Here is a 26,354-nt window from a genome sequence, read left to right as displayed (position 1 = left end):
ACAGGAATATTGAAATACTGACAAAATTATGAGTAAATATATATGTAAATGGGTTTAGATGGAAATACAAATACAATGAATATATAACAACAACAAAAAAAAAAATTATGATAAATAATAATAATAATAATAATAATAATGCAGAAATCACACACAAAATACACACACAGAAAACAAAACTAAATAAAAAATGCATTTGTAATCAATGTAGTTAAAGTATAGAGGATAATATGAATATGATCATTCCAAGGTAAGGGGGGCAAGAGGAAAAGGGATACACTCCCCCACGCACCCCCCGGACACCCTTTTTAGGAATGGGTATATACATAGATATACATATATCACTTAACAATATGAATTTGGCATTGAAAGAGAGAAGAAGAAAAAACCAAAATAAATAAATTAATCCAAAGTGGGAGTAAAATTGAATGAATAAGTATGAATACGGTATGAATGTGTGCTGCTTGGTTGATTGATTCAATTTCCGAATGTATGTATATGTTGAAATTTTCTACTTAATATTAACTATAATTACCAATACACACACACACACACACACACCCGAAAAGACTCTACAACTTTACAACAAGATCATCATCATCATCATTATTATTATTATTATTATTATTATAATTATGATTATTATAATGTATGTATGTGTATGTATTTTTAGATATCAAAAGAATATAATGCAGAAAAAAAGGACATCAAGGCTTTTAAGTTATGTACAATTTGAATTCATAATGCATAACCATTAATTATAGTTATAATATCAAAAATGAGTACTACGTATAATCTATGAATGAATGAAATGTTCCAACCAAATATTCATTATAATTGCCATCAAAATGAAAGGTACTCATACTTATAATAGGTTAATATACATACATACACATACATATGTCTATATGTATATGTATATGTATGTATGTGTGTGTGTGTGCGTGTGAGCGTAGTGCAAATGTTAGGAATCGGATTGTACTGTGTAGCATGGCTAAATTGCACTTTAGTTAATAATGCTTTAATTTAAGCATTTGCCGAAGACAGAAATTCTCTTTTTTAATTGTTCAAAAGCAAAAGCAGAATGTCCGCAATAAATGCAATTATTGTTTCAATGATTGATTGATTGATTCATAGATTAATTAATTAATATGTGGTGTCATTTTGTATTTATCTAACAACAACAACAACAACAAACAACAATACCAACACAAAACAAAAACAAAAACCGTTTAAACAAACTCACAAACTGCTTAGCTTTGTGTTAAAAAATTGCTGTTGAATATAAATGTATTTGTACAATGATCGTGAGTATATATATATATATATTTATATATATATATTTATATATATATATATATATGTATGTACGAATAACACAAATGTCAGAAATAATACCAGATCAGAAGCAGAATCAGACTCTCACACCAAGCAGAATATACAAAAAATAAGAAGAAAATAAAAAAAAAAAACAAAACATCAAAAACCGACCCAAAACTCAAAAACAAATACAACAAATGCAAAACGAAACTAATTATAATGAAATAAAGAATACAAAACGTTAAACATTTGTGCGTTTATCTTAATTGTTTATAAGTAATTGGACCATCATTTTGATTGATCGCATAGAAATCTTTCACAATCTTTTTGGCCACTCATTCAACTGTCATTCATTCAGGGCCGAGTTAAATATTTATAAGGATATTGAAAGTCCTTGGATGCAGATCCATAGTCCTAGACCTCCAGGAGGATACAGAAAAGGGTGGTCCTGACAAAGTCGGTCAATGTCCTGCGGAGACATGGCATGGCATGAACATTATCCTTTTTTTCAGCTCAAAAAATCAAAAGCAAGTAAAACAAATAATTTTTTTTTTTGTTCTCGATTTTGAATGATTATTTGTGTATGAAAGTAATGTGAAATATAAAAATATTAGGCCCAATATTAAAGTTTATGGCTATATTTGCAATAAACACTAACTAGTTTAGTTTCCGTTTCGGTCATTTTCTTTTGCAGACGTTGTGTCATTTGCTTCAGGATTTGTTAGTTCTCCATGTGAAGAAGACTCCTGCGCATTGGAATTATGATCAATCTCTTCGACCACCATTGAGATGGCTTGCAGCTTTCGTTGAGTCTCCTTCAAGCGTCGATAATGTCTCTGAGCTAGCCAGTTGACAGTGGAAATTATGAAATAGGCGATCATCAGAAAGGCGCAAATCTGAAAAACTTCAGCAACAAAATCCAAACTAGATGAGTCATTGTCATGTTGGCCATTGTTATGCATACGTTGCTTGGTCGATCTCAAGAGTTGTCTGATTGGAGCCTGAATGTAAGGACCCACCATAGGCACTTGACCCAAGCCATGGATTAGCCTGATAACGAGATCATTACTGAAGGCCACAATGACGACTATTTGCTGAATGGTCGCCTTAATGAAAGCCTTGCCTATGAGAGTGGCTACGAAAAATTTCCAAAATGGAATCAAAAAATGGCCACAGGTTAGACCAATCAAATCGTACAAGGGATTGGGTATACTTGCGAATAGTAATATGCCTAGAAAACCAGTCTTCTGCACCACATGGCCCATATGCAATTTGGCACGATCCAATACGCTTATATTCCCGTTTAGCCGATGTTGGGCTCGCAATTCTAGCTTCTCAATACCATCCATATACTCACCTGGAGCACGTTCTGGCCTGGCCATAAAATATGGCGGCATCTCACCCAAGGCCGTACCAACGCCCCAGAGCAAAGCCTCTGGCCATACCTTCCCAAAAATGCCCCACATACAAATGTTGGATAATTTTGGATACGGCTCGTTGGGGCAGATTTTCTCTTCCGGATACGGTGGCGACGGGAGTTCCAGAGTCTTACACTCGTAGGCCGCTAATGCCACGCTGGCGATGTGAGGCCCCAAATATAGTAAAAAGGAATGCACTCCAGTGCCAAAGCCCGCCGATGACACAACACCCAGTCCAAGCCAATACATGGTGAAGCCTAAATTCCTTTTGCATATCGTCAAATAGACCTCATGGGGACCCGGTACAAAGAATATAAGACATCCTACAAATGCCATGGCTATAAACCATTTGTTCAGCACTTTGATGAAGAAAATCAAAATCAATTCACAAGCCTCAACAAAGCTATACATTATGGTGATCAATGGTCGACGCCAAAGCACCAGAGATTTCCTCTCCACACTATCTGCATCATATATGGCAGCCAGATCCTTGTCTATGTCGGTCTCAATAACTGATAAAGGGGATGCCATTATAAAATTTACTTTCCTTTGAGTTTTATCAATTCTGTGACTTAATTGTAACAGCTAATGTATGTATAAACAAACAAAATGATGAAATGAATTAAGAAATCTCTGACATTTGTTGAGTATGATATCAATTCTCGAACCAGCTATCGACCTGGCTGTATATCTAATGCTCTCTGACTTGTTTTCTTATCTATTTTGCATTTGAACCATTTGCCATGCAGCTGCTGAAGAGGTTTCAAATCACATTGCCATTTTGTATTCTGTTTGCCATTCTGCCGAAATCCTGTTCTAGACTGATTTAGGGATGTCATTTCGGTTGAGTTATCTCCTTCAACATCCTGGACATTATCGTTCTCGTTCTCTTTGGGTACAATCACCCTATTTTTGTCATTTGGATATATGATTATTTTGGTATCCGGATTCTGTTCAAAGATCTGATAAATATACAATACTCTTGCACGACAAATTAAACTATTGATTTCGGCATCAGCTCGTATTGTCTAAAAAAAAATGTTTGCATTATTACGTATTAAAATCATAAAATCAAATGTATTTACCTGAGAGTCGCCAACGGATATGCCAGTAAGTAAATTCAATATAATTAGTGTTGTAAAGATCACAAAGAGTAAAAAGAATAAATAGCTACATAAGCCCTGAAAGCGAATATCGCTCGCTTCAAATTCACCTGTGGCCATAACTAAAGTCTTAATGATGGAATTAATGGGATTAGAGAAAGTATGATATGATTTTTTCTTTTCATTTGTTGTGTTTATCTCTGTTTCTTGTTCTGTTGCTGTGCCAAATAGAATGTAAAAACAAAAGCCAAAAGCTATAAAATATATTGAATAAAACAATAAAATCTTGATATAATTTTTGGATGTCTCGCGTAGCATTAATATATGTGTAGAGATTGAGTTTTGTAATGGCAATGCGCCCAACAAATGCGAGAAACTAAGGATTGCCATTAATATGACATAGGCGGTACAAGTTCGCTGACTCTCTGCACTTGGAATGTGGATACTTATACAGGATAACACAATCATAGCAATATTAAGTAAAGAGTTAAATGAAAACCAGCGATTTAGACTAAGTCTAATGCAGAATGCTGTAATCTCACAGAGTGTGAGGTAAGCTAAACAAATATAAATTAGGCATAATGGCCAGATGGACTTTGGATTTTGCAGTTCAGAAAATTTTAAATATGCATGAATGAAAATTGAAAGCGTAAAGATTGCATGCATCATCAAATGAAAGTAGAAAAATCCACAAAACAAACTCCATTTGAATAGTATGAAACTTGTGATTAAGGGATGCTTTAGCAACGAACGTAAATGCTTTGACCCTGCCATGTAATCAATGGCTGGTAGATCCAAATTCCTAAAATCCATTATTATCTCGAAACTTTTATCGGCTCTTGACTTGCTTCTCGTTGTTATACACTGATTGAAATACTTTTCTAGCCACAAGGTGTCATCGAAATCTGTCAAAGGCATCTCTTTAAATTCATTTGTGGCCCCCAAACGAGCACCTTTTGCCAACAAGGAATGCACAGCCGATTCATGGCGATATCGAGCAGCATAGTGCAACGGAGTATGACCACTTTCATCCCTTTCGTTGATATCCACGTGTTTGCTTTGGACTAAAAGTCGAAAGCATTTCCAGTAATCGCTGTATGCATTTACCGGGGGCTCATCTAATCTGCCCATCAAATTTATTAACATTAGCTTATCCGAGGGCCATTTCAGTTCCTGATGATTTAGAAGTTTTTCCAGAGTATACCAATTGCCATGTATCAAACTCAACTCGATGAGTGTCAGTTTTTTTTCTCCCGCAAACCTGCAGAACGAAATGATTCATAAATTTGTAATACATATAAATTTAGATTTCATTACAAACCCGTGATTTATATTCAAGTTGTTATGGGCTCTCAATAACTCATCAAATGACCGATGTCGTCCACTGGTTATGCATTCCTTCAAGAGTTTTAAAATATCATTTTCGCCCCCATTATAATTCGCTGACATGTCTAAAAAGTCATTTTCATTTCCATATCTAAGCATGTTCAACAAATTGTCGTAAGTTATTTCCATTGTTATACACTCTGATCGCGGTTCTGGTAAGATCAAATCGGGATACTGCTTCCTTAATAATTCCCGTAATTGACCATTTCGAAAACGGTCCAGGTCCAATGTTTTTTCTTTCAGAAATCGATTAATCAATCGTTTCTTTTGAGTGCGATGTAAATCACTTTTAATTACTATATAGTGCAGAGGGGTTATATCATTCTTGTCGGGTATATTGGGCGAAGCTCCACGATTTAGTAGTTCAAAAATGGCCTTTTCTAAATCATTCACATTATCGTTTGTTAAGCACTTGGCCAACGCATTAAGTGGAGTCAATTCTGCATACTGATGATCTAGTTGTAAGTTAGTATTGCAATTAAGAAGTGACAGGATATTGGCACTACACGCCGAGTCCGCTGCATAATTGATGGCTGCTTTCTGTAAGCCTTCATTAACCTACATGTATATACGATGTTTTTGTTTGTTTTTTATTAGAATTCTTTGAAAACTATGTATGTATATTACTCATAGCTCATGTTTTTTCACTTACGTAATCCGCTGTACATCCATTTCTTAAGCATGCTTCAATAAATTCTCTGCTATTGGGTCTTTGGAGGCACATCTCGTAGATGCTTATACCATTTTCAATATATTCGTAAGCTTTGGCGCCATTTTGCAATGCAGTTTCGAATCGTTCTATATTATTCTGATTCAGGGCATCTTTAAGTGCTTGCTCTAAGTCCGACATACTCCTTTAAGTACTAAAATCAAACTAACGACGCCACGAAGAATGCATTTCATTTAATCGCGTATTTATTGACGTTCCATTATCAACACGGACTGCTATTAATCATGCACTTATGTATATACAATATACATATACATATATTAATCAAAATTTGCTCAAGATTAAACTTTTTTTCGCATCTCTGAGTAATGGCAAAAGGCAACTCTTCCTCTTATTTTATATGATTCTGCATATTTTGTAAATATAAAATTTTACCCAAATTAACATCGTTTTTATATGAGTTTCAAAAACATTTTAGTCTAATCTAATCTGAATTCTCGTGGTTTTATTGCGGAAATAGTGTTACTATAAAGTAAAATGCCAGTGGTATTGAGATTTCCAACAATTTATTATTAAGCTTTTTGCACACTATCACTAAATGCATTTATTTACAAAGTAAATGTTGATGTATTTTGTATTTTTAATACGACCGTTTTAAATCTAAAAGAAATGATTTTATAAAGGAAATGCAAGCATAAGACTTTCTCCCTTTTCCATAAGCCAGGCAAACGAAGAAAAAAAATTAATAAAAAATAATAATAATAGTTAAAAAAAAAAAGAAAAACAACAACAAAAGAAAAGTAGAGACACAATTCGATATATCAATCTAGAAATACTATTGATGCGCCGGCTACATAAATCGCTGTCCCTTGTTTTAAACTACTGTCTAATTTTTGTAAGGCAAACTGGCGACTTGGACGAACTGAAAATCTGTTCAGTTAGCGTCCAACAATTGTTCAATTTATGTATTTAAATATATGTATGTATGTATGTATATAGCTCACACGATTGGGCCCTTAAATGGGCCCTTTTTGGTTTCGGATACCTGATAATTATTTGTATGGTGATTACAGCCGATGTTAGTATTTCTTAAGTTGTTCATATGTGATGAAGAATATTATATTCCAGGGCCCCATCCGCACCCATGTGGGTATGAAGCCCTTGTAGAGGGCGAATAACCCTTCGTTGCGTATCGTCTGTACCGCGCAGTCTAAGCTGCCGCTATAAAGCTTGGGTGTGGCAGATGCGGTCGCCAGGCCATTCATGGTCAGATTAACATGACGCTGGTTCATCAGGCGGGTCTACAATAAAACAGAGGCAAATACAATGTTAATGTTCAAATTCTGTTGTTCCATTCAGCTTTAAAGTAATATCAGACATATTTTGGCTTGATTGCGAATTACCCTATTAATTTTCAATTTCAATGATCGTAGTTTGAATAGTTATCTTATTTGCTTAGAAATGAATAACTAGTGAGTAGCAGACAAGTTATGGATCATTCGATACAAAAGCTTTGTAAATAGTCATCCTTATCTTAGTTGAATTATGGATCAAAATCTACATTGACATCAACATTAAATACTAACGAACTTGCTAACTTGTTTAATTGTTTAGTTAATCACTTATTTAGTTGCTTATTTCTTGGCAAAGTTCATCGCCTAATGCAAACAAATTCTATAACAGTTAATTTCTCCCTTTAAATAAAGCTATATAGATTGCCAAGTACATATATCAAATCGATTTACATTCATAATAAATAGTAATTAAAGATTGTTCCATCATCTATTCTTTCATGTTAGGATCTTTGACTCTTTAAGGTAAAGAGCTGACTAAGTGAACATGTGAACGATCTAGATTTTAAAAGCTGTCTAACTTTTCACAAAACTGTGCAATAATTTCATCATATTGTTGGACAATTGCTACTACATTTCAGCAGCATACTCACCCGTATAACATCGATGGGTGTTGAGGCAATGGCACTACCCAAACTGGCGATAAAACTCGATCTGTCAGTGGTTGGAATGACAAAAGATTAGATAATATAAACATATATACATATAAACATAGTCAAAAAGAGAGAACTTACATAAAATGATTTGCCACATGATCGCCAAAAGCGCTCATTAGTTGCAATTTACAGAAATCATAGACGGGGAGCTCGACGGATGCAATAACAACGGCACGCTGGGCAGTGGGCCCCACACCTCTCCACAAACCGCGTACACCCTCATACTTGTAAATCTCACTGAAACAACCGATGAGTCCCAATTGCTGAGTACCCTTCCCATGGACCTGCATGCGGACTTTAAGCACATCTGTGGGATTGGCTATAGCCGATGAGATAGCACCAGCTGCAGCGGCACAAAGTATATTGCTCCAGACACGCTCGCTGCCATCATCGTGAATGAGTAATCCTCTTTCATTCGCCAATTTCTTGAGGGTGTAGTAGGTGCCAAATTTAATGGTGCCATAGGTCGCTTGACGCAGCACGGCTGGCCAAATTCTAAAAAGAAATTAATAAATTTAATATCAAAGTTTGAAAGGGGAAATTCGTGCATCTTATCGGTGGAGCGAGCGGGAGCAAAGTTTAAAGCTGACGCAGGAGACGGTTTATCAATCGATGTCGTCGACATCCCACACACACATTATGCTGGACATGCGACTTGCACGTTTTATGATAAGCAAATCAAATGATGCTACCATGCTCTGGCTAATCCCATTCATCCATGCAGACACTTACCCAGAATACAGAGCTCGTAATCCTTCCTCCTTTGAGATCTTTACAAAGGCATCTGTCATGCCACGGTAGCGCAGTTGCGAAAATGTTTGATCAATCTTTTGACCTTGAATTTGGAGGCGCGTCTTTGTTGTGTCAATAGGAAAAGTGCCTGGACAAATAATGAGTAAATATGGTCATTATATGTATATTATTCACACATGTGTATATATATTTACATATATATACAAATGTATACTAAATTGTTTATAATGATTCAAGAGATAAGCAATCTCTCTCTCTCTCTCTGTCTATATATTTACCAAATTCCGCTGTTATAGATGCCACGCCTCCGTACACAAATGGGCGCCAGTCCTTCACTTCAGCCATGGCAGCCGGCTAGATTTTGGAAAACTTTTGTCACAATACTTATAACGTGCACCTGTTGATTAATGCTTGCCCCTGAAAACGTTCAAGTTTTTTTGTGTTACGTCTTCAAAGAGGCCTTCGTCTTAAATCCGTTCACAGATTGAAATTCTCATTGGGGTGGCGTTGGGGCGAAATATGTTTTCTTTTAATAATATTGCCAGTTTACCAGTAAGGCTAGCGGTGGGGTAGAGGGGAACTGATGCATGTGCGTAAAGTTAGCCACACTGTTTAATGCCGAGTTATCGATATCGGTCCTAGTGTTGGCTAATGCTGCCGTTAAACACAGCTGTTCAATCATCTGTTGCATCCGACGGTTACAATGAATTAACATTTTAAATTTAAATTTAAAGACTTGGAAAAAAAGAAAACTCTACCTTTTAGCCAGGAAATCAATTTTACCTTTATTATGAAAAATACTGTTATATACATATTTGTATGTATATTTTACAAGAAAACTTTGTACTATGTCATTAAGTATAGGGCAAAAGGCACAAACAACAAAATACATTGTTGCTTAAAAAACAGAAAAAGTGGATCAAAAAACTGCGCGTCAAAGAAATGCAAATTTTAAACACAAAAAAAAAAAAACAACTCGCACAATAACAAAATCGAATCGAAAACAAAAATCTGGGAATTCCTACTGATGGTCGTGTTCCATCTCCATCTCCATCTCGATCATCATCATCATCTCCACATGCAAGTTCTCTCTGCTGTATATATATATACATGTTTTTGTTGTATTTTGTTTTGTTGACAAATTCGCTTTAATTAAATCTTGATTTTTGCAAACGATTTTAGTTTTTGTTGTTTTTGGTTGCTGTTTTTTTTTTTTTTTTTTTTGTTTCTTCTCTCTTCCCCTATAGTTTTAAAGTCACGTCACTCATTTGAAATTCAAGCATAGACCGGATCGTGAAAGTTGAGGCGTCATTGTGGCGGCAATGCCAATGGCTCCAGACAGCCGCCATATTGTGAATTTTTTGGACCAGTTCGCATTTGTTTAACTCCCAGAGAGCTTGGGTTTACCCCCAACAACAACAACAAACAAACAGAAACGAGAAAAAAAAAAAAAAATAAGACAAACAAATCTCTATAGAAAGAATTTAGCCAAAAACAAAAAAGAAACAAAAAATTAATTTATTACCAACATCCTATTGTTCGAATAGATGTTAAAATGTCTTAAATGTAATTTAATTATCCATTATTTTACAGTTAAATTTCAAGTTAATTACCAAACGGACATTCCTTTTGTCGCATCTCCGTCCAATGGCAATGCTAAGTGATTTTAGCCAATGAAGCGTAAAGCGTATCGAAAAGCGTGGGCAAATGGACCACGATCGTCAAGCAGTCAGCTACTGTGAGCTAAATAAATTAGCAAATTTAACTCCACTGATGGATTTTTAAACAAATATATCTATGTATGTAGATATAAAAATTTAGATAAGTTTATGATTGCAGAAATAGGATTCCTGACACCACTAACATCGATCTCGATCGCGATCAGTGGTTTGGCAAGGTCAAGGAAACTTCAATCGAGTCAATAGTTTAAATCTTTTACTGTCTATACACATACATACATATATAGATATTTTTCTTTATTGTTTTCAAATTTGTTTGTTATGGCTCACACTAAACAATTGTATGGCTGTAATTTCGAGATCTTTGGCAAAGTGCAGGGTGTTTCCTTTCGCAAATACACAGAGAAGCAATCGAAGCAGCTGGGCATACGCGGTTGGGTTATGAACACCAAGCATGGCACTGTACAGGGCGAACTGGAGGGCACCGGCGAGCAACTGCAACAGATGAAGAGCTGGCTACAGACCAAGGGCAGTCCCGAGTCACACATCGAAAAGGCATCGTTCAGTGACCTGCGTCAGATCTCGAAATATCATTTCGATAACTTCAGTATACATACGTGAATAGAGTTTGAGTTTTTTTCTTTCCTTCTTTCTATATACATATGTATGTATGTACATATGTATGTATCTTGAATACCTCTTCAATAAATGTGTGAATATTAAATAGCAAAACGCGTGTGCCAAACACGAACTTGGCATAGTTATGATGAGACTCACTCTCCTACTACTTGGAGACCTCATTGTATGTACCTACTTTTTGGGTTAGTCACCGAATTTCAACCAACCAGACAAGCCAGTTGATTCGGCTATGCGGAAATTCCCCGAAATCGTTTATCTCTGTTTGGACAATTTTAATTTAATCAAATGCATACATGTAAAATTCGACTTTTTTATGGGCAATGTCTTTTCGTTTGAATATTTAGATAAACATGTTGCCATTTGAATATCGGCTGTTTATGTTTCAGTGACAATTTCTCTATCCTCTTGTCGCCCTTTGCGATGATCTTTAAGTTGGGCTTACCCTGCGATAGCCGGTTATGTCTATGGGAAGTAATTGAAATCAGGGAATCCAACTTAATTACGTAACCGAAATAACCAGTCGATTGCTTTCACTGTCCACTTTAAGATCACAAAAAACAACAAGAACTCAAAAAATTCCTTTAAATAGAGACATAAAGAGCAGATTATTCCAGTTGCCAAATCAATCAATAGGAAGCTCCATTTAGGTATTCCCCAGAATCGTAAATCGCTAAACGAAATGGGAATTGGCCCATTCGAATGATGGAGAGGAGCAGGGATGATAAAACAAAAAGAGAAAGAAATTTCTTTAATGGCAAACTTGTTGCAGACTTTTATTAATCAATTTGTGGCAAATTTGCATATTTAACACATTGAAAATGTTTAGATGGTAAAATGGTAAAGGCAAAAAACAAAAACAAAAAACCCCCAAAAAGAAACATCAAATCCGCATAGAAGGCGTCGAAATCAAAGTGTACTGGCGCCAAAGAAATTGCCAACAATCGATCAAGCATCGTATTTGACTAGTTTTTTGATTTCTCATACGATCGATCTCCTCGGCCATGTGCTAATCGTTGCCCCAAGATTTTATTACACGTTGCTAGAGCTACCGCCAAAATATCCCAAAAAATACCGGTCTAATGTCTATGAAACGAAATCTACTTATTCCCCCCGCCTCCCCCCCACCTCCATCACTCCATCGACCAATGAAATGGAAATTATGCAGGAATTTTCGACTTGGAATATCTCGCGATATCGTCTCCAAAGTTGTCGCCATCATAAACTTTATGAAATTGACAGTTTTTCAATATTGAATGACAAAAACTAATATCATAAATTCAATTTTTAGTGGCTTTTAAGTAACACGTTTATGCTTCTTCGTTCTTTAGACCAAAGTCCAGGACTTCAGTGGGAATCAATCCCACTAAAAGTTTTTAATGCGATGGTTAAACAAAGTATTAGTCAAGGATTGAATAAGAGAATGCTTATAAATTGTCATTCCAATGGCAAAAAGGATTAATTTTAAAAAACAAGTTTCCTTTTAGTCCATCACATCACATGTCTAATTGGTGGGCTGGAAGGGGGGTGGGGGGGAGGTACATGTCCCTAGCAATTAATCAATAATACATTTTTCAATTAATTGCTCGTTTATTGGTCCAAAAGGCAAAGGAATTAATTGTCTTGGCTACTGTATAGAATTAATTACTAATTATGCGTCATGTCAAAACAGAAAATCGAAATGCGAAAAACTGAAAACAGAAAACAAAACACAAAAAAAAAAAAATACCAACTAAAACCTATAAATATTTATCAATTTATAGACTTACATTGTTCACGGCACGTAGACCAAAATAATTGTTGAATATTGCCAACTATGAGATACCCTATAAGCTAAGGTCACAAGGTGTTCCCTCATGCAATTTGCCGGCTTGCATATACCCTATCCTTTTCCGCTGTTATACTGGGTATTAAAATGAGCATCGCATCGTATAAACAATAAATCAAGCATAAATCGGTTAAGAAACGAATGGAATTTTTAGCCTAGCCATAGAGTCCCCCTTCTTTTTTCCCCTTTTTTTTTTTTTTTTGTGATAAACAAAAATGTTTTGAGCTGGGGGCCTAAACCAAGTTCAAGTTGGAGTCGTGGCGGGGGCGCCGGCGGGGGATAATTAATAAATTCCAGCGTGCGCCTCAGACAGAGGGCAGCAGCAGCAGCAAACACAAACAAATTGACGTCACACGATTGCCATTTAGCACCAGAACCCAACCCCCAACCCCCAACCACCTTCCCGCCGAAAAAGCCAAACGCCAGGCAGCTAGCCAACCCTTTTAACCCTTCTAGCCCAACTCAATCAAAGTTGAAAACGGAGTCGAATACAGTTGGAGTCAGAGAGCCAGAGTCAGAGTCAGATTCGGATTCCGATTCGGAGCCAGAGCAAGTGTGATATGCGTATCAAGGCTGGTTTGAGCTTGGAAATAAACGGAAACGGGTTAAACAAGTACAGGCCAGAGAGGAATAACAGCTAAAGCCATCACTGAAAATGTTTACTCGCAAAATGTGGTTAAAACAAAACAACAACAACAGCAACAAAACTGTGTGTGAGTGTGTGTGTGTGTGTATAAACAAAATTCTTTTACAAGACTCCACACCAACTGGGCTAGAAACAACGACAAACAACAAAAACAACAATCAAAACAGGCAGCAGGCGACTCAATATCATTATAAGGTACGCCCCTCTTCTTGAAGGCGACAGGTTGGCGTCAGCCAAATAGTATAATAAGCAACATGTCGCTAGTATCCTCTGTTATATATGTATCTATCCTACCTTCGTGTAGTCTATAATTTAGTGTGGATGCCACTTTTGTGTGGCAAGTTCGTCAACCTCTTGGCACTTTTACAATAAACCATGTCTTGCCACAAACAAACCCCCCCACTCCAAAGGGGTCAAGGTCAATCTTTTATTTGTGCCACCCTCTCTCCTCAAACAGAATTCCTCAAAGAGAGGGAATTCAAAAGAAGCTTTCTTTTCGACTCTTAAGACATTTCCATATGGTATATTGTATCCATCAACATTTGCTGGCCATATAGGGTAAACAGCTCTACGCGAAAATACCTGAAATTGCGAGATTCCATAATGAGAATTGATCCATCAGCACACAGTTAAAAGGTCATTTAATGCTATAAGAAACCACCAAATATGACTTGCTGGAATGTGGTAGAATCTAGTGGTTGACCGATCTAGCGATTATGGTATACCCTTTCGATCGTTACTCCATCAGTCTATATATAGCTAAAGTATCCCACATAGACCATACATAGTTGCCTTAAGGCTTTAATTGCAAGACTTGCGATTTCTAATGTCAAGCATAAAGTGTATATGCCTCGTTTTGCTGCAAGGGTATGCAAATATCTCTGGTTTATGGATGACTAAGTGAATCTCCTTTTTTGAATGGGACACCATAAAACGAAAGCAATCAAAGTAAGAAGAAAAAAAAAACAGGGTGGGGGCGATTTACCACTTACATACATATATATACATATGCCGATACCGATGCCGATGCCGATTCCGCCGCCTAGGTACAAAATTGGAAAAATCCCCAAGGCGGTGCCGCCAAGCCATTTGCAGATAAAGAAGACGATGATGAAGCCAAAGTCAATGGCTATAATTAATTACATAAAACTGCAAAATAATGCAGAACAATAGAAAAATGTGGGCGTGCCACCATCCGTCAAAGAACACAAAAGACAGCAAGACCCACCGAGCGAGAGAGAAAGAGAGAGTGGAAAAGCATTTCGCCAAACAAACCAAAAAACACACACACACAAAATGCCGCAACGCATTGAAAACATGTGCTTTGTGTGAGAGAGAGAGAGAGAGAGAGAGAGAGCGAGAACGGGAGCGTCTTCAGGGAGAGAGCCGCGCTTATATATGAGCTGCTGCTTAGTTAAAGTCTCAGTTGTTACCTATCAAGCGCAACGTGCAGATCTCTGCTTCAACGCAAAAATCCAAAAGTTTCATCTACTCGCAACTCGCAACAAAAACTCGTGCAAATTTTCAATAAAAAAGTGAAGTGAAACATAAACACAACTAATTAATTAACAAATTAAGTTAATATAAATAAACAAACACACACAGACACACACACACCTACATAGAAATGCATAGCCAACAAGTTTATACGCTAAGTCTGGCCTGCCTTATTCTTAGCCTGGCCATAATCGAGGCGGCTGTTTACACACAACCCGCTGTCCGACATCCAGGTAAGCATAACAACTATATCTTATATGTAAATATATGTATGATCAATAGGATTCCTTTGATATGCCCAATTCTATGGTTAGGGTATGAGCAAGTTTGTTGCCTAAGTCTTTTGTTTTTCTTCCCCCGTATTGTGTTTTTTTTTTTTGTTTTGTTGTCAGAGAATTTTTTAATTAAGTTTTCCAATTAAATTCCATGGAATTAATAAAAACGAAACATGGTCAAATGCCATAAACGACCTTTGGCGAAACTATAAAAAAAAAATAAAAATAAATAAATTAAAAACTCTAACAAAAACATAAAAGTTGATAGCAGCAACAGTTGGCAATTCTCAGTGATTGATTTATGAGACAAGTGGAGGATGAAGTTTTGATGAAAGCAACAGATACTTCTGACTGAATAAGCAATACTTCTTACAAGAAGCTTTTGATTGAATTCTTTTACTTACTTTTTCACAAGTAATTATGAAAAGACATCATGCAATAATGCTTTATTAAAGTTAGTTGCCATTTACAATCATCATTCGAAAATAATCATTTTTTCCTCTTTCCTCAAAAGTTTTTTTTTTATTGCTGCTTCATTCATTAAGCGGCTAAAAATACATTTTTGATGGCTTTATTTAAACAATTTCTTTACTTAGTTGACCTTTTTGAAGCGGCGGCCTGAGCTTGCTATATTTTTATTTGACGTCAGTTGTCAGTTAAACAGAGAAAAAAACCATAAACATTTTTTTTATTGTTTTTGTTTATTTGGATCTTTCTTTTTGTTTTTTTGTCTTATTTTTGTGTTGCTTGCTGACATGTGATTTATATTTTGATTTGTTGTTGCCTTTTGTATCTTTCGTTGACGTCAAAGTCAAAGTCAAAGAAGAAAAAAAAATGTTTATAAGCAAAATATTATACATACATTTTAAACAATGCAAATTAAAGAGAAGAAAAAATCAAAAAAGAGACATTTTGCTTGGCCCCTTTTTTGCGGTATTATGGGTTTTTCGCAAAATAATAACAACAACAACAACACAAAATTAACATAAGAAATGTGCTGATTTTTTTTTTTTTTTTTTTTTGCTGTTGTTGTCTTATCGTTGTTTTAGTTTTTTAACTAATTTGCATCGCTATGCGGATTTCGGGGCTTAGAAATTCGTGAAGGTCGTTTGCTCTATGTCTGAGCCGGCAATTGGTTCACTAATCTATAAGAAATTAGCGCCAAATTAAAAATAGGCAATGATGGGATGAGTTCATAAACATACAAACATATTTATGTATGTATATGTATGTACCTACACATATACGTATGAGAATTAATTGCACAAAAGAGTGCCGCCGGTCATTAATCAACATTTTGCCTTTCACAATGGAATAGCAGTTGATGTTGTTGTTGTTGTTGCCTGATTTGTCTGAATTGTTATAAATAAAAGTACGCAAAAATACATAGACATAGACATATTGTAGGTACAAATATAGCCGGAGGAGGCTTAAGTACTTGGAGTTTTTTTTTTGTTTTGTTAAAAATAGCCCATAACCACATGAAAAAAAGACAATTGAGTATCAGATACTTATTTTTAACCCTCTCGTAAGCCATCATGAAGTATTTTGGCCAACTTTGTTAGGGCATGACTTTACAGTTTTCAATATTCGACATCCACTTGAGTTGAGTGATTCGTATATAGACATGGAATTGTTGAGAATTATTAATAGATGAAAAGATTATCACTTGAAAGAAACTCTCCAATAATTGCAAATAATAATAAACATTAATGTCTATTATTAGTTTGAATATTAAATTCGTAAGAAAGAATTTGCCATAATGAAAAAAAATGTAATAAATTATTCTGATATCGTTACGTTTTTCCGTAATTGTAGTCTCCAGTTTGGCAATCATTCAGCAGCGACCTATCTCAAGTTGAGGCTAAGTAAGGCCAATGTAAATGTCCGTTCAGCCATTCTGACGGACATACATATAATCAGAATTTATAGTCACTTCCTCATATGCATAAATAAATGCAAAATGCAACGTTCATTCAAGAGAACATGAACAAAGAGATACATACATACATATAACAACAATTAACTTCAACTTCCGCACACGAACTAACCTATCCTTCTTGTTGTTGTTTTTTCTGCTCTCTTTTAGCACATCCCGGCAAATGCTTCGACAAGTTCACCCGTCGTGCCATGCTACCCGACAAGGAGTACAAGCCGAAGGGCATCTGTGCCACAATGACGTGCAATTTGGAGGCGGGCGAGATCTCGATAGAGACCTGTCCCTATGTCGAGGCCCCCGGCTGCGAGGAGCTGCCCAGCGATGTTAACTGGTCATTCCCGAAATGCTGTCCACAATTCAAGTGTGTTGACTTCAAGACCGGCAAGGAGTTCATTGTAACGCTCTAGAAGAAGACTTTAGGAGGAAGGCAAGCGGAAGATATTGAACGTGAACGTGATTTTACATGAAATGTATTCATAGTTTTTATAGTCTTTTTGTATGAATCGATTTGTATGTATGTATGTGTATGTGTGTGTGCATGTGTGAGTGAATGATTCATTTAACTTTTTAATTTATTTATTATTATACAATAATTTTTGTAAATAACATAATAATTTGCATAATACTTTTTTATTTAACACAAAGTTTGAACTCTCTCACCTGGCATGTGTGAACCTTTTTTTTCTTTTTTTTTTTTTTTAATTGTATTTGTATGTGTTTTGTTTTGATTTATTCAAAAGTCCCTGTATGCGATATTTGCAAATATATATATGAGTAATTGTTTAGCTTATAAGTAAGTTTAAATACCAAAATAAACAAATAATCTATATTAATCTAGAATGTTTTCTAAAAAAAAAAAACGCACCCGTTTTTTGTATTCTTTGAAAAATTACTCATCCTTAACTTTAGACGACCTCAACACCAATTTCCGTTATAAATACCTAGTTTCTAGACCGTTTTAATGGCATTTCCTCGAAAAATTCAGATTCAGATCAGCATTTCGAGACCCATTTTGGGTAATAAACTTTTGGTGTTCGTATTTGGTGAACGCCATAAGACGATTTTATTTTTATGAGCGGAATGTGCGATGTTTGTTAAAATTAAAGGTTCATCGATGAATCAGAGGCGAAAGATTTGGGCTCTGTTTTCGTATGGTGGATGAATACGTGAGGCTAGGAGGGGTGGAGGCGTGGAGGGCCTACGCTAATTGACAAAGTCCAAAAACAGTCAACAACGTAAGACCAGAAGCGGAATCGACGGGGCTGGACGGTGAAGCGTGGCATCGAGATAATTGAATAAATTAAGCAGTCGTGATGAAAGATGTACAAATTTGGGCATGACGAAGTTAACATATTTGCAAATATTTTTTAAAATAATATACGTTCAAAACAAAGAAATAGTAGTACTTATATGTATACTTGTTTGTTATTTTTGGCAAATGTAAAATTTATGCAGAAATTTTTGTCAAAATCTTCCGTTTTTGTCAACATGCATTTTCATAGATTTTAAAAAGCTGTTGAAAGTTGGCGCCAAATTATGGGCACCTGTTTCGATTTGTTATCGATATGCAACTTAAGTATCGATTTTTCTTACATATCGATCAAATCATGTCTTGGAGATCCGGCAACATTCTTGCTTCTGGCAACGCTTCTATTGGGCGTTGTTTTTGTGTAAACTTTTGTTTTTTGTAATAATTAAGTTAAACTATTCGAAAGTCTTGTTAACGAATCTCCAAAATGCAAGCTCAAATCATTCCCTTAACCTTGCTATTGCTGCTGGCAGTGTTCATTCAACACGGTGAGTCCTGACAAATGGAACTCCGATGTTTATTATTATTATTTCTTATAACCCTCACTTCTCCCCACACAGGTGACGCTATTTGGTGTTACCGCTGTACCTCAGCTACGCCTGGCTGTGCAGACCATTTCAATTGGCGTGGCATAGGTTATCTGGGCGAGCAATGCCCAGAGCCCAATGATATTTGCGTGAAAGTCACAGAACGTCGAGGAGGTGAGTGATTAGACGAAATACAGCTTGTTAACAATACTCAAATTAAAATCTGTTGCAGCCCAAGAGACCATCACACGAGATTGCCTCAGTGCCTTGAGCTTCCGCACGGATATACCTGCCGATAAGTACGAAGGTTGCCGTCCAGCAGCTGTGGATTGGCATTTAGCACATTATGTGAATCACACAATTAAAGAGCACGACGTTAAACGTGACTACTTTACGAATACTACGTTCTGTTTCTGTTTCCTGGATCATCGTTGCAATGGAGCCAGTAGTAAATCAATTGCTCTAGGTCTAACTATGTTCCTAGCCAGCGTAATGGCAGTGATGCTACACTAGCGCCAATAGCATAGTGTCAGTGATGCTATACTAGTGCCTTTACAAAAGAAAACGAACGATAGTTCGACCATGCAAGTTGAGCTCGAATCTCAAGCTTTTAACACTCATATCAAGCATTCCCGTCCAAAAAAACGTACAATTTTTTTTTTGTATTATTGCCTTACACTTTTGTAGTCTTTTTAATCAAATACATTATACAATTTTACAATATTTATAGAGAAGTGTATGATGAAGTCATTGTTTTCGGCGCACGATAATCATAGTGAGCGACTTCCGGATTTGATTTGATATACTCGGCATACACTTCGGCCAGGCGTAGACACTCGTCAACGGACAGTTCGAAGGGACGCAGCGTATCAACCACATCCGCTCTGCGAAACAGTTCAGGGGTTTGCTCTTCACGTAGTTCAGGTGGCAGCAAATTACTGAATCCTCGTCGACAATATTTTTGCCGCATGCTAAAAATGTGTCGCATCACTCGCTCCACCAGATCGAATGGCAACTGCGTCTTGGGCCGCTTTAAAGGAATCAGCTTAACCACACCTACATCAACTTGGGGCTTCGGGACAAACGCTTTGCCGGGAATAATGAACTTTAGCTTGGGATCAGTCCAAATTTGTGACATAATTGACAAACGGCAACGCTGCTCACTACCCAATGGGGCGCAAATCCGTTCAGCCACCTCCTTTTGGAAGGTTAGAGTCATGCAGGTATCCTGTCGGCGAAAAGCTCCGCGACGATTCGATAGATCAGCATACCAATTGATCAGCAGCCGAGTGGATATAGCAAATGGAAGATTTCCTATCAGATGAAGGCGTTGTGTGTTATCCAAAATGTGTTGATCCATATTAAAGCGCAATATATCCTCATGGTAGATGTCCACCTGAATGTCTAGGGGACGAGCACACTCTTTCAGCAGATCTAATGTCTCTCTGAAACGGGGATCCTTCTCGACTAGAATCAATCGCTGTGGTTGACGACGCAAGATAGAACGTGTTATGCCCCCAGGTCCAGGTCCTACCTCGAGGACGATATCACGCCGATCTATGGTGCCTGCCGACTTCACAATCTTATCCGTTAGGCGCTCGTCCATTAAAAAATTTTGACTTAACTGCTTCATGGCCTGTAGTTTGTAGAGTTTCACCAGATCCCGAATCGTAGGCAGCGGCGGAAGACGCATGCCACTGGTCAGAACGCGTGCCGCGGTCTGTGACATGGTTGCAAACAACTTTGAAAACGTTTAACAATGTAAAATAAAAGTGTAAGGAAATCAGACTTATAGACTAAAAGAATTAACAAAGATAACTAATAAGTGCCACCGTCCTCTGCTAGTTGGTGGTCACTTTCTTTGGCTCCTCAAAATCGTCGAGGAACTTCTCCTGCTGCACCGAGAATATGGAGTAGCCGTAAATGGCCACAACTGAAAGACCTAAGGCTCCGGCCGTAAGCAAATTGTTGCGCCGCACACGCTTCAACTTTTGCACGCGATCCAAGTTCTGCTCTTCGATGAGTTTCATAAACTGCAACTGCGCCTTATCCAACTTGGGTGCGTTTTCTCCGTACTTGATCTTGGGACCTCCTTGCTCCGACATTATTTATAAGTTGAATATTGTTAAGGATTTTTTCGATTTTCCGGCTCGTCTATGAAATTATGAAATCTCACACAAAAATATTGTTAAGGCAAAAATACCAAGAAATTAATGTCAGCTGTGGATTGATTTGGCTATAGCTATGAAATTTTTTTCCTAATTTAGCTATTTTTTTCTGGTCACACTAAAAGTACTCAAATGTATGGTTGCATGTTCGACTCCGTTGTCCGAGTTCGACTCTTTTGCTCGACTGCGGCCCCCCTTGCAGTGGCTGTCAAACATAGTCCTTTTTAAAAACAACGCTTCTAAAACTTTTTAGTAAAAGATACTTATAAACGCATAAAAACGCATCATCTTGAAATTTGTTAATATTTATTTATATATGTATGTATGTATGATATGAATACTTTTTGAGACAATCATTAAACTTACAAATGACATTTCGACAAAATTAATTAAACTAAATTGTTAAAAGATCTGCCACGAACATGAAGTAAGAAGTAAATTTTATAAAGATTAATCAAGTTCAAATTAGTATTTTATATACTTTTTATATATTTTTTAACAATTTGTTATAAAATTAATTGTTCATGCATTTTTTTGCATTTTGTTAAAGTGTTTCATATAGTCAAAGAAGAAAATTCAAATTAAAAACCTTTTCGACTTTAAAAAGATTTCATTTTATGATTTATGAAATTTTGGACGTTTTGTAAAAAAATGTTCCAGATTTTGAAATTCTACAGTTCTATGCAAGTTCTAGGTAGTTGTAAATAGTTACTTATTTTGTTATTTATTTACCTAAACTTATTTTTCAAGAGTAGATTTCATTGATATCTGTTTTACACACTTATTGCTAATACATCTATTATTTTCATTTAACAATTTTAATGGAATAGGCATTCATTTTGTCCACAATTCATAATTCGAAGTTTGTTGCATGTTTTTTTATCATCAAAAATTATTTTAAACTTATTCATTGAATTCAATTAAAAGACTTTACTAACTATGGTATTTAAAAATTTTTGAAATGTGTAAATTTATCCAAATAAAAAAGAAAAAACTTAAACTAAGTCCCAACTGACGGAAATATCTCAAAAAGGTGCATTTATTTCCATGAATAGGTCTAAAAAATATTTTCAAATATTTAAAAGAATTTTGTTAGCAGAATTAACAGAATTTTGTTTTCGTTCGAAAACGTGCTATTTTTATTCAAACCTGTAAACTCTATTTAATTCCATATAAATTTTTCTATTTCATTATTTTACTAATGCAAATTGTTTTTGGTAAATATATTTACTACTACTACTCGGGCCCAAAACGCGCTTAAACTGCATAATTTTGGTATCAAACGAAAGAGAAAAATTCCACGAGCACTACCTCAGGTGCGCCTTGGCGATTTATTTCGTTGTTTTTTATTGTTTATTTTCTAAACTTATTTTTCAAAATATCTGTCTTCATAACTCTCCAAATTGAGAGTAGTAATATTATTATTTTTATAATTTTAATTCAAATTATATAAGATTAAAACTATATGCAAATTTCCATTTTGGCAAAAATTTAGGATTTTAATAATTTCAAGATTTTGTTGCAGATTAAAAGATATTATTCTAACGTAAAAATTCGGACATGAATTTTTCAACTTCGCAAAGTTAACTTTTCATATTAATTTTTAGGGCATCAAAGTTAAATGAAACTGAATACTAAGCAAAAATTTTTTAATTTCCAAATGAACAGCAAACATTATATTTATATGGTAAATTAAAAAATTTCATGGCTATATTAACTGGATTTTTTTGCAAATTCTGACTGTCAAATACATTTAATATTTACCAAAAAGTGTTTTTGTATACATATAAATAACCAAAAATATGTGTCCTAGTCTTTAAAACTAAAATTCATTTAAAATGTCCAGTCCTGCGTTGGAAGAAAGCCCAAAAAATTGAAAATTGCAAGAAAGCCGAAAATAAAAATGAATCATGCCCCGGACCATGGTGGTCCCGTCAGCAAGAGACAAACACTTAACGTATGCTTGCAATAAGTGCGAGTGAAAGGAACAGTATTCTGAGTGTCTATTGAGCGAGACGGTGATGCGAGTGAGCAAACGTGCCCTGAAGTTAAGTGTATACTTCGGTAAGCTTCGGCTTCCGACGAAACCGCCTTATGTTATTTCATCATGCCCCGGACCAATAGACACTCAGAATACTATTCCTTTCACTCGCACTTATTGCAAGTGCGAGCGCAAGTATTGTTATTTCATTATGCCCCGGACTAGGGGCTGGCTCTGCCGCAGCGCTGTCGTCTCACGTACACAGTAAACGCTCGTGTAGGTTCGGCAATGGCACATCGGAAACAATTCGACTCGTGCTTGTCAGAAAAAAAAATTGGACCACATGTCAAAACTACACTTAAAAGAATGTTTGTTGACAAATTGAAAAATTAGTTTTCTCTTGATTGACAATATTAATTCGATGTGCAATGCGTTATTTGCTTTCAAGTTTCTTTAAAGTAGGTTATAATACAATAAATTAAAAAAACTGTACGGGTCTGTCACATTATGAACATAGTTTGACCACTGTGCTTGCCAGAGCAAGCTGTGCAATGAGTTTGGGATATTGTGAAATGCTTCTTACTACGATGAAATAACATAAGGTGGTCCCGTCGGCAAGACACATTCACTTAACGTATGCTTGCAATAAGTGCGAGTGAAAGGAATAGTATAGTGAGCAAACGTGCACTGAAGTCAAGAGTATACTTCGGTAAGCTTCGGCTTCCGACGAGACCACCTTATGTTATTTCATCATGCTTCTTAGAATTTGACTACAAGGTACCGTACGAGTGAGGCGACGGCGTTGTCGCGCTGTCGCCGAGTGTAGTCCAGCTTGGCGTGTAAAAAGAAGTAGTTCGATGCGTAATCAGAGAATGCGAGTCATTTGCGTTCGGACAATTGCATGCGTCGGTTGGAATTCACTTCACTCTTAAAGTTTGGCAGACCAGCAGATAGAAATAAACGATTCTGCAACATATGTATATACATACATATATAGGAATATGAGAAAATACAATTGTTCTGGATCGACATTTAAAATAAATTAAATACAAAAGGATTTTCATTTCGATTGCTCGTTTAATAATTTTCTTCCGGCAAAGAAATCCAGAGTTAAATGATTGTTCAACGCATCCCTATGCCTTCTAGGTACGTCGGAGCTTCAAAAGTTTGGCTGCATCGAAGACCATAAAATTTAATTAGCCTCCCCCCTCCGAGCAGTCTTCAAGGGACATGATTGGCATCATGGAAACAATATGTTTTCCATTACGCTCCATTTGGTCACTGTTGAGATTTGTCAACTAGACCTCGTCCCTGATCTGGAATATATTGCGTAAGGTTTTTGCAATGGCTTTCATAAAAGCCCAAACAAGACTCAGATTAGACACATTTACGGAGCAACATTCTTCTCGAATATTTTTTAATTTCTCCTTGTGGCTCTCCTTGCGGAAGGTTGTTTTCATCACCATTTCCACGGTGTTTATGCAAAATAAATCGTTCTCTTTGGCAAACTTTGACAAAAGATGTGTCGCAATTTAACAAGCCTCCCCCTCCGAGCAGTCTTCCAGGGACATGATTGGCATCATGGAAACAATATGTTTTCCATGACGCTCCATTTGGTCACTTTTGAGATTTGTCAACTAGACCTCGTCCCTGATCTGGAATACATTGCGTAAGGTTTTTGCAATGGCTTTCATAAAAGCCCAAACCAGACTCAGATTAGACACATTTACGGAGCAACATTCTTCTCGAATATTTTTTTATTTCTCCTTGTGGCTCTCCTTGCGGAAGGTTGTTTTCATCACCATTTCCACGGTGTTTATGCAAAATAAATCGTTCTCTTTGGCAAACTTTGACAAAAGATGTGTCGCAATTTAACAAGCCTCCCCCTCCGAGCAGTCTTCCAGGGACATGATTGGCATCATGGAAACAATATGTTTTCCAGAGATTTGTCAACAAGACCTCGTCCCTGATCTGGAATATATTGCGTAAGGTTTTTGCAATGGCTTTCATAAAAGCCCAAACAAGACTCAGATTAGACACATTTACGGAGCAACATTCTTCTCGAATATTTTTTTTATTTCTCCTTGTGGCTCTCCTTGCGGAAGGTTGTTTTCATCACCATTTCCACGGTGTTTATGCAAAATAAATCGTTCTCTTTGGCAAACTTTGACAAAAGATGTGTCGCAATTTAACAAGCCTCCCCCTCCGAGCAGTCTTCCAGGGACATGATTGGCATCATGGAAACAATATGTTTTCCATGACGCTCCATTTGGTCACTTTTGAGATTTGTCAACTAGACCTCGTCCCTGATCTGGAATACATTGCGTAAGGTTTTTGCAATGGCTTTCATAAAAGCCCAAACCAGACTCAGATTAGACACATTTACGGAGCAACATTCTTCTCGAATATTTTTTTATTTCTCCTTGTGGCTCTCCTTGCGGAAGGTTGTTTTCATCACCATTTCCACGGTGTTTATGCAAAATAAATCGTTCTCTTTGGCAAACTTTGACAAAAGATGTGTCGCAATTTAACAAGCCTCCCCCTCCGAGCAGTCTTCCAGGGACATGATTGGCATCATAGAAACAATATGTTTTCCAGAGATTTGTTGAGATTTGTCAACAAGACCTCGTCCCTGATCTGGAATATATTGCGTAAGGTTTTTGCAATGGCTTTCATAAAAGCCCAAACAAGACTCAGATTAGACACATTTACGGAGCAACATTCTTCTCGAATATTTTTTTATTTCTCCTTGTGGCTCTCCTTGCGGAAGGTTGTTTTCATCACCATTTCCACGGTGTTTATGCAAAATAAATCGTTCTCTTTGGCAAACTTTGACAAAAGATGTGTCGCAATTTAACAAGCCTCCCCCTCCGAGCAGTCTTCCAGGGACATGATTGGCATCATAGAAACAATATGTTTTCCAGAGATTTGTTGAGATTTGTCAACAAGACCTCGTCCCTGATCTGGAATATATTGCGTAAGGTTTTTGCAATGGCTTTCATAAAAGCCCAAACAAGACTCAAATTAGAGACGTTTACCGAGCTACATTCATCTCGTATTTTTGTTAACTGTATTTTGTAGCTCTCCTTGCGGAAGGATGTTTTCATAATCTCTTCGACGGAGTCAATGCAAAATAAATCGCTCTCTTTGGCAAGACCTCATCCCTGATTTTGAATATATTGCGTAACGTTTTTGCAATGGCTTTCATAAA

The 26,354-nt window shown here is 36.4% G+C and overlaps 7 protein-coding genes across 7 annotated transcripts; 2 read left to right on the top strand and 5 right to left on the bottom strand.

The window, feature by feature from the left end:
• Nucleotides 1-1,684: 1,684 nt before the first annotated feature.
• Nucleotides 1,685-3,225, bottom strand: LOC137573901 (vacuole membrane protein 1). The gene is made up of 2 exons (XM_068285975.1): nucleotides 1,979-3,225; nucleotides 1,685-1,789 (listed from the first exon to the last, which is right to left on the bottom strand). The coding sequence occupies exon 1, from the start codon at nucleotides 3,147-3,149 to the stop codon at nucleotides 1,983-1,985; it is 1,167 nt and encodes a 388-aa protein (XP_068142076.1). The 5' UTR covers nucleotides 3,150-3,225; the 3' UTR covers nucleotides 1,685-1,789; nucleotides 1,979-1,982.
• Nucleotides 3,226-3,276: 51 nt separating this feature from the next.
• Nucleotides 3,277-6,086, bottom strand: LOC137573900 (transient receptor potential cation channel protein painless-like). The gene is made up of 4 exons (XM_068285974.1): nucleotides 5,880-6,086; nucleotides 5,163-5,785; nucleotides 3,824-5,102; nucleotides 3,277-3,766 (listed from the first exon to the last, which is right to left on the bottom strand). The coding sequence occupies exons 1-4, from the start codon at nucleotides 6,075-6,077 to the stop codon at nucleotides 3,410-3,412; spliced, it is 2,457 nt and encodes an 818-aa protein (XP_068142075.1). The 5' UTR covers nucleotides 6,078-6,086; the 3' UTR covers nucleotides 3,277-3,409.
• Nucleotides 6,087-6,446: 360 nt separating this feature from the next.
• Bmcp (uncoupling protein Bmcp mitochondrial) lies at nucleotides 6,447-9,245 on the bottom strand. The gene is made up of 5 exons (XM_068285983.1): nucleotides 8,937-9,245; nucleotides 8,638-8,785; nucleotides 7,984-8,400; nucleotides 7,843-7,903; nucleotides 6,447-7,198 (listed from the first exon to the last, which is right to left on the bottom strand). Exons 1-5 carry the CDS (start codon nucleotides 9,001-9,003, stop codon nucleotides 6,977-6,979), a joined length of 915 nt encoding a protein of 304 aa, XP_068142084.1. The 5' UTR covers nucleotides 9,004-9,245; the 3' UTR covers nucleotides 6,447-6,976.
• A 5,640-nt stretch (nucleotides 9,246-14,885) lies between these two features.
• LOC137574237 (uncharacterized) lies at nucleotides 14,886-17,665 on the top strand. The gene is made up of 2 exons (XM_068286410.1): nucleotides 14,886-15,177; nucleotides 17,309-17,665. The coding sequence occupies exons 1-2, from the start codon at nucleotides 15,075-15,077 to the stop codon at nucleotides 17,563-17,565; spliced, it is 360 nt and encodes a 119-aa protein (XP_068142511.1). The 5' UTR covers nucleotides 14,886-15,074; the 3' UTR covers nucleotides 17,566-17,665.
• Nucleotides 17,666-18,803: 1,138 nt separating this feature from the next.
• crim (QVR superfamily protein crim) lies at nucleotides 18,804-19,717 on the top strand. Its single transcript, XM_068286387.1, has 3 exons — nucleotides 18,804-18,955; nucleotides 19,028-19,168; nucleotides 19,227-19,717. Exons 1-3 carry the CDS (start codon nucleotides 18,895-18,897, stop codon nucleotides 19,505-19,507), a joined length of 483 nt encoding a protein of 160 aa, XP_068142488.1. The 5' UTR covers nucleotides 18,804-18,894; the 3' UTR covers nucleotides 19,508-19,717.
• On the bottom strand, nucleotides 19,653-20,723 carry mtTFB1 (mitochondrial transcription factor B1). The gene has a single exon (XM_068285761.1). It carries the CDS (start codon nucleotides 20,721-20,723, stop codon nucleotides 19,719-19,721), a length of 1,005 nt encoding a protein of 334 aa, XP_068141862.1. The 3' UTR covers nucleotides 19,653-19,718.
• A 112-nt stretch (nucleotides 20,724-20,835) lies between these two features.
• Nucleotides 20,836-21,208, bottom strand: Ccdc56 (Coiled-coil domain containing 56). Its single transcript, XM_068286388.1, has one exon. The coding sequence runs from the start codon at nucleotides 21,097-21,099 to the stop codon at nucleotides 20,836-20,838; it is 264 nt and encodes an 87-aa protein (XP_068142489.1). The 5' UTR covers nucleotides 21,100-21,208.
• Between the last annotated feature and the right edge of the window lie 5,146 nt (nucleotides 21,209-26,354).

The sequence above is a fragment of the Drosophila tropicalis genome, unplaced genomic scaffold (genome assembly GCF_018151085.1).
Source record: "Drosophila tropicalis isolate 14030-0801.00 unplaced genomic scaffold, ASM1815108v1 contig_443, whole genome shotgun sequence".
Classification (NCBI taxonomy): Eukaryota; Metazoa; Arthropoda; class Insecta; order Diptera; family Drosophilidae; genus Drosophila; species Drosophila tropicalis.
The sequence above is the reverse complement of the archived record's forward strand: the minus strand, read 5'-3'. Positions and strand labels throughout refer to the sequence as shown.